This window comes from Epinephelus moara, chromosome 16 (assembly GCF_006386435.1).
Source record: "Epinephelus moara isolate mb chromosome 16, YSFRI_EMoa_1.0, whole genome shotgun sequence".
NCBI lineage: Eukaryota > Metazoa > Chordata > Actinopteri > Perciformes > Serranidae > Epinephelus > Epinephelus moara.
The window spans coordinates 28,428,022-28,441,702 of NC_065521.1; the positions used below are offsets into that span (position 1 = coordinate 28,428,022).

The 13,681-nt window shown below is 42.7% G+C and overlaps 2 protein-coding genes across 4 annotated transcripts in view; one reads left to right on the forward strand and one right to left on the reverse strand.

Moving 5' to 3' along the window:
- The window catches only part of LOC126403362 (potassium voltage-gated channel subfamily D member 3-like), a 126,763-nt gene extending 118,649 nt beyond the window's left edge, over positions 1-8,114 (forward strand). For 2 of the 3 annotated variants that reach the window (XM_050065971.1, XM_050065972.1), the window contains exons 5-10: positions 507-608; positions 3,112-3,168; positions 4,750-4,782; positions 4,917-5,009; positions 6,697-6,956; positions 7,935-8,114. In XM_050065971.1, the coding sequence (XP_049921928.1) occupies positions 507-608; positions 3,112-3,168; positions 4,750-4,782; positions 4,917-5,009; positions 6,697-6,956; positions 7,935-8,109 (720 nt within the window). In that variant the 3' untranslated portion in view covers positions 8,110-8,114. The remainder of the gene's footprint in view (positions 1-506; positions 609-3,111; positions 3,169-4,749; positions 4,783-4,916; positions 5,010-6,696; positions 6,957-7,934) is intronic. The other variant, XM_050065973.1, reaches the window with a different exon arrangement.
- Positions 8,115-11,335: 3,221 nt separating this feature from the next.
- Positions 11,336-13,681, reverse strand: part of LOC126402335 (histamine H2 receptor-like) — a 2,919-nt gene continuing 573 nt past the window's right edge. The window contains exons 2-3 of the mRNA XM_050064235.1: positions 12,075-13,144; positions 11,336-11,509 (exon numbers count right to left, since the gene is read on the reverse strand). Of these exons, the coding sequence (XP_049920192.1) occupies positions 11,354-11,509; positions 12,075-13,144 (1,226 nt within the window). The 3' untranslated portion in view covers positions 11,336-11,353. The remainder of the gene's footprint in view (positions 11,510-12,074; positions 13,145-13,681) is intronic.

The following is a 13,681-nucleotide window of genomic DNA, read 5'->3' on the forward strand; positions in this document are numbered from 1 at the left end:
TGAGAGAAAAAGAAAAAAGAGGTTGGACTGCGAGCTAACCACGCTGTACGACGTGTTTGATGACTAAAGATGCATTGCAGCAGACACTAATGATGCAGAGAATTATGAGTCTGGACACTTCCTTGATTTGTTTTGTGAAACTAAACTGCCAAGAACAGCCCAAATAAAGTGAATTCAGTATTTTACATGCAGAATGACACATAGCTGCTTAAGTCATACAGGATTTAGCCCTCGCTTCCTCTCTAACTGATTTTCAACCCAAGGAATGTGTTATCGTGTAGTCACCATAAATCATTCATAAGTATCACAAGAGATCAGAGCGAATTTATCACAGGAGATCAGAGCGAATGCTTTAGCAACACATGTTTGATTTAATCTATAAGATCACAACTAAGCATGTGAATGTGCTGGAGAAATCAGTGGGATGTGTCAGGTGATACCCAATCATTCTGACATGGGATGCGGTATAGGCGCTGACTAACAGGTGGTTTCTGTGGTCTTTGCAGAAAGCCCGCTTGGCCAGGATACGAATATCCAAGACAGGAAGCTCCAACGCCTTCCTCCACAGCAAGCGCAACGGCCTGTTCAACGAAGCTCTGGAGTTCACGGTAAGACCAGCCTCTGATCCACGCACTCCACAATGCCTCACCTGTGTCTCATCAGTGTTTTCCTCACATATTTACATTTTTTAACTGCCGATTCAAAAAGCCTGACCTCTGCGTCTCCCTGGAAGAACGTTTCTGAGGATTTCAGAGCAACAACTAAGTCACTGTCCCTCCTTTAATTATCAATTGTTAGAGTGGACTCGGCGTCCCATCAGAGCAGCTAACAGTGATCTCATTCGATAGGCTTCTAATGTGAGCATCTCTGAGCCCAGCTGCCCAGCTGAGGAACATGCTTGAGGCGATGCAGCGGGAAATGTAAACACAACTCAAGGATGTTCCTTGCCTCACCAAAATGTTGCGGTTCACAAGCACTATAGTGGCCCGGGGCTGACACAGTGCAAAAACAAAAACAAGTGCTTCTTCCTCTCGCTCCCTTTAAGTGTCTCTATAGCTCTCTCTCTCTCTCTTCAGTAGCAATGGTAAGGACAGAATCTAAATAGCACCAGTACTTATACTCAAGCCAGGCCTGAATAATGCATTGGATTCATATTGATATTGCCTTTAAGAGACGATATGCTGCAAAGGCTGCAGTGTCGTTTTTATTATGTTATTATGTTTCCATTTATCTTAATTGCAAGCAAAGGGTCATGAGTAAAGCTTGCCTGCAGAGTATATACTGAATGTTTAAGTTGCTTTACTGAATGTTTTTTGAGAATGGAGATTATGTCTCAGCACAACAGTGTTAAGAGAAACTGTTGAGAGACTCTTGACACTGATGAGGAGTTACAGTTTGCAAAAGTGTTATATAAACAAGGACACTCCTTTTGCTGTTGGTTTTATTTATCACAATCAGATCTGTTTCAAGACTGACTCCATTCCTATTAGGATTTGGTTTATTAATACAATGTAAATTGCAAACTGCTTCATCAGGACTCCCAATCTGATAGTTAAATAAATAATAATGTTGGAACTTAGGGACATTATTAGTTTAAAGAGCAATATATGTCCCTACTCAGTGTGCTCTTTTGTAGTAATTTCACCACTTAACTAACAAACAAAGCGTGGATGAATTACTGAACAGGTCTGCCAGGGCACAGGCCAAGGGGCCCAGACTGTCAGGGGCCCTCCTGGCCTTCTCTTGCAAAACATCACTGACCAGGAAGAGACACAAACAGGCTACAAAGAGATGCAAAGTAACTGCAAAGAGACACAAAATAACTACAAAAAGGGGCAAAACAACTACAAAGAGACACAGAACGGCAAGAAAAGACACAAAATGATCTCAGAGAGACACAAAATAACTACCAAAAGGGGCAAAACAACCAAAAAAGACACACAATGACTACAAGAAGAGCCAAAAGAGACATAACAGTATTTGAAGAACACACGAAAATGCAATATTACTTCAAAGAGACACAAAACAACAATAAAAAGACACAAAACGATCTCAAAGACACAAAATAACTACCAAAAGGTGCAAAAAGAACAAAACACACAAAAAAACACACAAAAGACACAAAATGACTTCAAGAAGACACAAAATGACTTCAAGAAGACACAAATTGACCAAAAAAGACACAAGATTACTTAAAGAACACACAAAGACACAATATTACTTCAAAGAGACATGCAACAACAACAAGAAAAGACAACAAAGAGACACAAATAACTACAAAAAGGGACAAAATGACCAAAAAAATACACAGAATGACTACAAGGAAACACAAATTGACCCAAAGAGACACAAAATTACTTGAAGAACACACAAAGACACAATATTACGTCAAAGAGACACAAAACAACAACAAAAAAGGGGTAAAATGACCACAAAAAAAAGGAGACACAATGTCACTTGAAGAACGCTCAAAGACACAATGTAATTTCAAAGAGACTCAAAACAACAACAAAAAAAGACAACAAAGAGACATAAATGACTACAAAAAGGGACAAAATGACCAAAAAAGACACAAAATGACTACAAGGAGACACAAAACAACTAAATACAATACAAAATGACGACAAAAAGACACAAATTGACCCAAACAGACACAAAATTACTTGAAGAACACACAAAGACACAAAACAACAACAAAAAAGACAACAAAGAGACACAAATAACAACAAAAAAGACAACAAAGAGACACAAATAACAACAAAAAGGGGTAAAATGACTAAAAAAAGACACAAAATGACTACAACAAAAAAGAGCCATATCACCACAAAGCCTTTGTTTGTATTTCCAGACCTGTGTAAGAGAGGTGGTGGGGCCTTTTACATGCTCAGTGGCCTATTGCCTCATGATCCGCTCATGGTGACACCAATTGCTGTCTTTATTATGTAATCCACAATGACAGAACTTTATCTTTTCCATGTTGTGCAGCTCAAAAGTAATTGAGTGCATCATTAAAAATATTTCATGACTTTTTGCTTTTTTCTTTTTTTGCATTGATGCAGTCATTTGTCTAATTTGTAATGTGTCTTGTTTGTGTCACATTAATTTTGTCAGTTTGGACTGGAGTGTCAGTGCCGGTTGGGACCACCAGACTGGCTGCTTCTGTCCAAAGTCAGTGGTTAACAGCTTATTTAAAGATTTATGCCTGCTCAATAAAATATTAATTGTTGTCCAACTTAAGTGTCATTCAAAGGCAGCTATTTACCAACAACATGTACAGCACCATGCAGGGCGACACAGTGTGTTTTGTCGCTCGGCAGATCAAGCTGTTTCCAGTCTCTACAGTATGGTGGCCACCTGGGTGGTGAGCCACAGCCGCCCCCAGACAGACTGCTGATACGGGCTTGTGGTCGCATGTATAGAGACGGACAGAAATAACTCCGTTCTTAACACCTGTGTTTTACTGCTGTGTTAGGTACAGATAAGCAGCGTGAACACAGGTGAGCGGTCTTGGCGAGGGCAGACCGAGTCATCAGTGCAGGAATGTACCCTCTCAGCAAAGAAGCTTCTGCTTACAACATCAGCCGCCCCGCTTAACAAACAGAAAATTGCTACTACAAATCTTCCAAACATGGCATTTTACTTGCCTTACGGCGGTGCTGTGGAGCATGCAGGATCAGGGCAGTATTTTTTGGCTTTGTTTTTTATAAACAGCTCAACTGCAGGTTCTGCTGGGGAAGACTGATGCAACCCATTGAAAGTCTGTATATGTGAAACACTGCTTTACTTCCGACACGAATAATGATTGCAGTCTGCAATATACTGAAGAGATATCTTCCCAGGCTCGAGATAAGGCTATTATGGCCAATATCTATTACGATAATACAGAATAATCAGTGACTTCTGTGCCATAGCTCTTCCCAAAACCCTTCTGAGATGTTAGATATGTAAGAATAATAAAGCTCAAATCCTGTTTGCTAGATATTAATTAAATGGGCATTTGTTGCAAATATTACTTGAGAAACAGAGCATGCATAAAGCAGATAACAATGTTTTAAGCTTTATAATATCATATAAAGGTCTGTGTTTCTGAATGTGATCTTTCTTGCTGCACAGAGCAAGTGTTCCTCAAGACTTGACAGCCGAATGATTTATTGGACTAATAATAAAGCAACACAAACACACTGCACTGACAAATATAAGCAAATGAACTGCTGAATATTTACAATCAAATGTTGTTTCTGTTGCTCTTGCTGGTTTCTTTACTTTCTTAGTGGATCCACGAGGCTCCCCCCAGCAGTCCACTTATTCTCTGACTCACCTCACCGCTGCCCAGAAATGAGCTCCGTATCCAATCCACCACAGAACTAGAAATAGCGCCCACTTGTACACACACAAACAAACACATAAACAGGCCGCGGCACAGAAAATATGGAAAACAAGTCATTACCGAGTTGCCTGTAGCCAGCCTTTGCAATAACAGAGATGGAGGCGAAATGTCACAATGGAATTTTTTATATTAATCATATACTGTATATCTATTAGGAGCGAGTTGTGCTATAAGTCTCCCTTCCCGCACAGATCAATGCGCTGGCTCCACTGATGTTAGCAGACATGCCTCTCAGGGTCAGTGTAGTAGCGCTCCCTGTGTCTGACTGCGGCCCTGACCGCTGTCTGTTCTCCGTGCTGAACTGTGACCACTAGTAAAACTCTGCCTGTCTGTTCTCCTTTTGTCTCCTTCTCCAACTGAAGCAACTTCCGTACAAGATGAACCTTTCAGATCAGGTACTGAGACAGCAGCCGGCCGTGCACCTCCCACATCTGATCAGTGTCTTCCTTGAAAGACAAAAAAAAAAAGGAAAAAAGGAGCATAGCACTCATTTTGTGTGTGTGTACATGTGAATGTGTGTGTGTTACAGAGTTCCACTGAGGAGGAGCAGCGGTTAAGCAAGTCCACCTCTCTACTAGAGAGCCAGCACCACCACCTGCTGCACTGTCTGGAGAAAACCACTGTGAGTGCATACACACACACACACACACACACACACACACACACACACACACACACACACACATTTAGCCTTTGTATGCTAATAATATCACAATAATATCTCTATTAAAGGTCTAGTTTGTAGGATTTTGAGGATGGAATATAATATAATACGTCTGTTTTCTTTAGTTTATAATCACCTGAAAATAAGAATCTGTGTTTTCATTGCCTTAGAATGAGCCGTTTATATCTCCATAGGGTCCTCGTCCACGTAGTCCACCATGTTGCACCAACATGTGTGTACAGAACGGACGAACCACACACTGGCTGTAGAAAAAGCCACTCGCGTTTTTGCAGTTTCACAGCAGCCCCTTCATTACGAGCTGAACAGTGTCGGAAAAACACAGATTTTTAACATTATTATTCAGTGTTTTTACCGGTTTAAAATCACCAGGTCCATTTGTTTTGGACCTCTGTGGATAATTTGGCTCCCACAAAAAAAAACCTCCTGAAGATCTTAAACTCAAATTATCAGAGAAATAAAAAGTGAGCACTGAGACGAGCTGAACTGCATTGGAGACACACAGATTTGTAACGTGAAACTGCTTTATTCAAGGTTTTAATCACGTGTTCCATTTGTTTTGGAGATGAAGAGACCTCTGCAGATATTTCGGCTACTGGTAAAAACCTCCTGAACAATGCTCACTAAAGGAATGCTAAGAGGGAGTGCACACTTGGCACATGGGAGAAGAATGCCGCTAAATCCTAACAATGTTCACAACCTTTGCTTTTCCAGAAACCAGAGTTAAATTGAGCAGATTTTAAATCATTGTACTTAATTAATATTATTAATTACTATAATCTATATCAGATTGACTCTAGTTAATGCAGTCGTCCGTGCTTTTCTGGCTAGCTGTGGCTCATTAGGTGAACACAAGTGACTGACAGGCTTAATGTGGACAGATGTACAGTATTTGTATATGGATGGGCGAGTGCAGCCCACTGAAGCATGATGTCCAGCACACTGCATTCATCTTATGATACGTGCCTGTCTGCCTGTGTGTGATGCAGATGCACTGTCTGTTTCAAGTGTGGCAATCTAAAAAATCTAGCATGCACTGTAGGGCGAAGTACCAGTCACATCTAAACCGATACCGAAGTGTTTGTCATATAAAAACTAAAGTAATAGTCAAAGCTGTCACAGTGAAATTTAAGGTGTGCTGATGGATTCACATTGTCAATTTGATGTGGCGAATATGTTAGCAAACAGATGCCTATTTACAGATGCAGCAGAGGAGCAACATAAACTCACTTGGATTCATGCTTGTGTCAATAATCAATCATTCTTCATGGGTTCATTGCCTTCAGTGTCCGCTTCCGCATACGAGTAGTCACGTGATCCACAGTTAATATAAAAGTAGCCGCTTTAAGGAACTGACTACGGAAAATTGATTTGGAGGTAATCTCCAACATTATATTTTCCATGTGTGTGTGTCTCGCACACACAGCCACACACACGCTCACATGAAATATAATGACACATTCTCAGAGGAGTTATTGACCCAGAAGCAGAGAATGACAGGCTGTATCAAGCCATATACGGAACATGGTCATAAATATGAATGTTGTAAATGTCACATCTTTTTTATGACTCTCTCTCTCTCTCTCTCTCTCTCTCTCTCCTTCTGTCCTCCCGTCGTTGTTTGCAGAACCATGAGTTTGTGGACGAGCAGTATTACCAGCAGAGCTACCTGGAGGCGGGGCTGCAGAATTACCCGTCTCGAAGCCCCTCCCTCTCCAGCCAAGACGGCGTGACGGGCACGTGCTGCACTCGCCGAAGCAAGAAGCACCACACCCCTTTACCCAATGCCAGTGCCGCAGCACACATGCAGCCTTTGACGCACACGCACACACACCAACAAGGCTTGCAGGAGCTCAGCACCATCCACATCCAGCCCCTCAGCACCAGGTGAGCTCAGGACTAATATCCTTCAACTAAAGTGATGTATGACGTAACACCTGGTTTCTCACACGTTGTTTACTTTACCACATATATACCACATATATGATGTTACCGATCTGTTTTCCATGCTTTTAATAAAACAAGTAAGTCATGTTTTGGCTTTCACCCTCTGTGCTAGCAGTGCAACATCTTAGAAACCTCTAACCAGAGAGCTAAAGCCTCGTTATAAAACTAATGACAACTGACAACGAGGTGCTAATCTAGGCCTACCATACACTAGAGAACTTTGAAAAGACTTTAAAGTCGGATACCGTCTCAAATCTATGGACAATGTGCATGGTCACTATATTCAAGACTACAACTAGATCCCTTTTGAGATTATTTCCCAAACTGCTCCTGGTGGAAATATTGCACCAAACTCCCCTTAAGAAATGCTGCTTTACACATACTACCCACATTGTTATGATACAGAGCTGGTTGAAAAGAGGCAAAGTCTCCCTTTAAGCTTGCTTGACTGCATCTGTTTTCCAGCAGCCACAGTTTACTTTGGCCCTCTGTTGTATTTAAGTTAGTTTGCAGGAAACGGCTGACCACAGTTTCATTAGCAGCTGAAACCTGTGGAGAGCAGAGTTAGGTGTTGATTCTCAGTGGGTTTGACGCTGTAATCAACACTTTCGCAATTACACCTGAGTTTTGTTTTTTTTAAGCTCCATAAAACCTGTTGTCCCATTCGCAGTAATGGTGGTTTAAGAGTTGTTTGTTAAGCGTGGAAAGGGTACACAGGATATTTCCTGGTTCAGAGCACCTCTAAGACAGTTTTCTACTCTGGGAGACAATAAAAGCAATCTTGACCTTCGACAGTAGCTTTCATTTTCTTTTGCCTCAACCAGGACTGGTTCAGGACGTGAACTTTTAGCAAAGTGTTTTTTGTCATAGACGAACTACCCTACCCCTTAACTTTCTGTCCTCCCTTCCTTCCTGTAGCCGCTCCAGTCTGAACATGCGTGTAGACGAGCCAGCATCCCTGAACTGCCAGAGCAGCCAGATCACCACAGCAATCATCAGCATTCCCACGCCGCCAGTGACGACTCCCGAGGGCGATGCTCACCTGCCTGCAGGCCCCACCCACCAGAACGTTGTGAAGGTGTCCGCGCTGTGAAGACTAAAGTGCAGGCGCGTCGCAAAGAAAGACAGACAAAGACTCTTCGAGACAGACTGAGGGGACAGAGGAGCACTGGGAATGATGGAGGAGATGGCATTCAGAGTCCTAGTCTGGCCGTGGTGGAGCCTGCCCTCTGCTGGTCATGTACTGTAACGACATGGACTCCCTGTACAGACAGAGGATGGGCTTTTAGATCCAGAATATTCATGTTAGTGGTTGCGAGTGTGTGCGTGGGTGAAAGAGTGAAGGAATATGTGTGGGGAGTCGTTGAAGATGAGGAGGCGTGTGAGAGTGTGCCTCCCATGTGTCGGAGATGAGTTCCCAGAGCGAGTCATGTGTCACTGTGCACAAAGCACCTTTTATGATTTTCGCTTCAGTTTGACTCTTACCGTCTCTTTTTCCTTTTTTTTTAGCAGGAGATAAAAAGAAAAAGTAAGAGAACTCAAGGGGAAAGACAAGAAAACATTATCAGAACTTTTTTTCCCCACTGATTTAGCCCCGCCCTTTTTGTTTTGTGTCATTTTGGTCCACTCACCTGTTGATAGATAAATACGCCACCATTTTTTTTTCAGGTCCGATATTATTCCACTTAAAAAAATCCTTTAAAAGATGAAACATGGTAGGTGTGTCTGTGATGGCGTTACCAATGAGTTTATTTGTGAATGAGTGTATGTGACTTTTTTGCTAGATAGAGGAATTGTGACGTTTTGGATAGGAGGTATGTGCCTGTGTGTGTGTGTGCGTGTATGCGTGTATGTGTGTGCGTGTATGTGTGTGTGTGTGTGTGTGTGTGTGTGAGAATGTGTTTGTCTCAGTTGATTCAATTCTCCTGGAAGTCTATATGGCTCAGTATATGGTATATTTGACTAGCTGCCACTCTGATGGGTTCACTGTACACATTTCTGTCCGAAATTCTCAGCTACAAGCCTTTTACACGACATGTGCCTGTTGCTGGAGTAAAAAGAGATTTATTTGTTTTTATAGTTTTCTGAATCCCGCCCTGCTTTCCAGTTCTTTTCCCTTTTGGCTGCCACAGCCCGACAGACCTCAAATAACTCAATTCTCTCACAAGGAAACCAAAAAAAAGTACACTTTGAATTCAAACCACCACTATTAAAAGCACAAGGCGTCCACTGAGAATTTCTGACACGAATCTGTCCTGAGCCTGGGTTCTTTGTGAATATTGTTAATAGAATATTTTGTAATATTTGACCATCGTTTGGCAGAACCAGTGAAGCTGTCTTCTCGTTCTCTCTCTTTCTCCCTCAGTCTGTCTTTCTCTCTTCCCCTCTCTCTCTCTCTCTCTCTCTCGTTGTTGTCCTGTTGTATCCCTACCTCCTGTGTGAACAACAGTATGCTTTCAGTAGTCTTTATAGCTGTCAACGTTTTTTCTTCCCCAAACTCAGCGGGCATTTTTTCAAAGTTGTTGAGTATGTGTACTCTATGTGGTTAGGAAACTTGATGTTTGTACTTTTTGTCCTCCTTGGTGTTTCAAAAGGATTTTATTTACTTTTATCTTCTGGAGAACTTAAAGCAGGGAAGTCTGTTGTAACGGTGACCACAGAGAGGACACTGGATGAGCCATCCACAGATCTCTTGTCACCAAAAAACACACGCTATTCTGTCTGTTCTCGCGACTCGCAGCCCCCCCGACATGTAACATTAGTATTACTTCTCATCAGATCCCATCAACGTTGACCTTTGTAACTATGGACGATGACCTTTTAGCTCTGCTAACCTCCGCGTTGATACCTCCCTGTTGGCCTTTTTCATCTCGAATGTCATTCTGAGTCCAACAGCTACACAGGCAGTTAGGTGGACGAGACCACTGAGCAGAGAGGCTTCAGTCACAGCAGACGGAGCACCGACTTCTGCTCGGCATAGATGAAATAAAACGTTGATCAAGAGCACACGGACAGAGCTAGAGAAGCATTAATATATGAGCATACTGTCCATATAAGCCAAGAGCATATTTCAAAAGCAATACTGGAATTGGTCTAATGTCATGTCTGCCCATATGTAGCTGAGGTGAAACAGTTTTTTTTTCTGTAGAAGTAGATTATCAACTGTCAGACTAGCAGCAAAAATGTATAACGGTCTTTTTAGAAAAGTGTTTAATTACCTTAATATGGAGACATCTGAAAAACAGTTTTACACACGCATTTGTATTAAAAAAAAACACACATCATTATTATCATATCAGCCAGTATGGGTGGAAATATATAGCATAATTGGTACCATATCAGTGCATCACAACACAAGACCCCAAGGTCCCTTAGACTCCTCTGTTGTGCTTTAGTTCCCTCTGATCCTGAGGTTAGTACCAACCCAAAAAAAAGCCAAAAAAAAGTCTACAGAGTTGGGACAGGGTGTGTTTTACCTCTGATGTTCTTAGCAGAGACTTAGCACTATTGCTGGTAATGTAGTACTGTACACAGTGACAACAGCAGCCTAGATCCAGTATTAGAGTTTAGTAAATGCAGATTTACCTGGAGTTAAAAAAAAAAGACAAGCACAGACAAGCAGAGCTTTTCCAGTGTAATTTTAAAAATGGGGTTGAAGACATTGACTTCATATTCACAGCATCAAGTCCGACATTTAGAATCTATTGAAGACTACAACAAAGGTATGACATGGGTAACGGCAGAAGTGAGGTTCCCTGTATTTTTTGTTGCTAGGACAGTGATTAAACGTGACTATACTTTACCGCTTCCCTGTTCCACGACAGGTTGTTTTGTGTCAGCCGCACTTTCAAATGACACACTTTGAATTATTATGTAAGCATATCTCCGCTCAAAGTGTCAAAAGGATTGCATTTTTTATTTACAAACAACAAAAACAGAGGTCTGTGATTGTGTTTGTCTCTCTTTCTCTCTCTTTCTCTCTCTGTTACGTACCTTCCTTTGATTGTCTTTTTTTATGGGCTCAGTCAGTTCCTTCCTCTCACTCTTTGCTTTGCCCTCCTATGCCACCTGTCGTTGTTGAGACTACTGCTGTGCGTATCTTGTCAGGTGTTGGATATTATTTATGACCTTGTCTTGTGTCCCGACTGTGAAACGCCTGATAAAACATCTATATCTGCCACAAATACCAAAATCTGTGGGCTCTCTTCTTCACCCGCCTCTGTGTGTGTGTGTGGAAACACAAGGCAGCAGCTTGAGTGTATTTAGCTTCGTTGGTGTTTTTCAATTCCCCCAAGTGCGGTCTGTGTGACCCCAAATGTTTATAAAGTACTTAACCTTCAGACCCTCCGTTTTAGGGGACACCATGGGATGGAGGAGAGGACCTTGCTTAGCTCAGAGCGGAACTGTCTGGTAACTAAAGTAAAGATGAGGGGATCCACTGCAGCCTGCACGCAGGTCAGCACCATAGCTGATGTCTCCAGCTCCATCAGCAGCTGCGGGGAGAAACAAGACAGAGCTTAGGAAAGTCCAAAATGTCTGCACAGCAGCTACAGGGCCCAAATTAATTATTATAACCATTAATAATGAATCTGTAGATTATTCTTTGTTTAATTTAATATTTCTTTTTAAATTATTGATTAATCATTTAGTATCAAATGGTAGAAAACAGTGAAAAGCCAGATACAAAGCTGATGTTTGTACTGCTTGTCCAACAGTCAAAAAGCAAAACAGATTCAGTTTGCCATTATCCATTTATTCATGATAGATTACAATTGTTCAAACTGTTAATGACTAATTAATTAATCAACTATTACTATGATGTGTTATTGCATTATTGCACTATGCTGTTGTGTTTAGAATATACTATAAATGTGTGCTATGCAATGCAATAGCCATGCAAAATAGCTTGTGTCTAATATTTTGTAGGATAACATCTATTAGAAACCTCATTTAATGCATGCATGTCAAATTGGATTGTACTATATTGTGCAGGGTTTCTGTTTTCACATGTGTCAGCATTGAATTGACAATTGTAGTAATGCAAAAAGCTACACTCACTTTGTCCGTGTCTTGCCACGAGATGACGTTTATCAGCAAAATAACCACCATGGGCACCCAGGAGAGTGTGAACGCAATGATTATGTACCCAAAACGCTGGGCCAGCCTGCCCTCCATCCGTTTCTTGCCCCGCTCCCTGGCCCCAGGTGTCAGCAGACACACTGCCCCCACAATCTCCGGAGGTCTCCCCGGGGCGCCCCCTCTGGAGGAGCCCGCAAAGGGGGCACTGGCCTCGGCCACAAGGAGCACCGTCCGGCGGGGAGGCAGCGGGATGAAGGAGCCGGGCGGAGCTGTCCGTGGTGCTGAAGCAGGCACACTCAGCCAGCCGTACACATGTTCCGTCACGGTCGGCCTCAGCCGGACTCCCCGGCTGAACACTTTCTTCCGGTGCTGTCTTACAACTTTGAAAATGCGCACGTAATGGATGACGATCACAGTCAGAGACAAACCCCAGACCGGGACCAGCACGTAGGGTCCGAATGGATCCGAATATTGCAGACGCTCGTCGCCATGCCCCCCGAGGTGCGGACGGCAGAGCATGTAAAAAAGCGCCTTTCTGGAAAGAGTCAGAGAGATTACAGCCAAAATGAGGCCGCATGCCCAGATGGACAGGATCCAGAGACGGACCCTGGCTTTCCTCCTCTCGGTTTGGAAAGGAAACGCGATAGCTTGGAACCGCTCCACGCTAATGCTGACCAGAGTGAGCAGCTGGACACAGCTGCACAGAGCATAGGTGAACTGCTGCAGGGTGCACACGGACACCGACACCTGGCTGTCCTTCCCGTAACGCAGGAAAGAGAAGAGCAGCAGCGGTATGTCCACAGAGCACTTCAGGAGGTCACTGGTGGCCAAGCTGACCAGCAGCGCGTTATTAAAAGTCTGCAAGCTCTTGGTCCTGAAAACGACCCAACAAACCCACAAGTTTCCGGGTAAACCCAAAACTAATGATAAAGTCAAGACTGTGCAGTTGAATATTAAAAACACAGTGTCCATGTGAGTCTCATTGTGCGCGGTTGTTTCGTTCCAGAAAGTGTACATGTTCATAATGTCACCTCCGGTTTGTGCGTCTGCTCATGAAGTATCTTTGGAAAGAGACCTTTTTGGCTCATGCCACCGTCTCCTTGTTCCACACAGTGCTGCGCTCAGAGTGGAGCCATTCAGCGCTGCGTAATGATGATTTCAATCGGTGGCATAAACGCTACAGATGGTAAAAAATTCAATTTTATTTGTTTGGCTTTTGTTTTGCCCAGCACTGATTGGTTGAATGGCCGCAGGTTGATTAGCCTGTAATCAGGAGCATGTGGAGTAGTCTGACCTTGCCATGTCCTGCTGAAGAGATTACATATAGTAAATTGCAATTTTGCGCCCGGCTTCACCTCCCTCTTGATGAATGGCTTGTGATGTGAATGCTTGGTATACTCTAAAGTTCAAACATAGAGACATCACACTATATACACTCACTGGCCACTTTATTAGGTACACCGGTTTAACTGCTCATTAACAACAGTGACCACTCGTTACAACCAAGGTCTGCAGAAGACCATCTCTGAACCAACAACACGTCCAACCTTGAAGCAGATGGGCTACAGCAGCAGAAGACCACACCA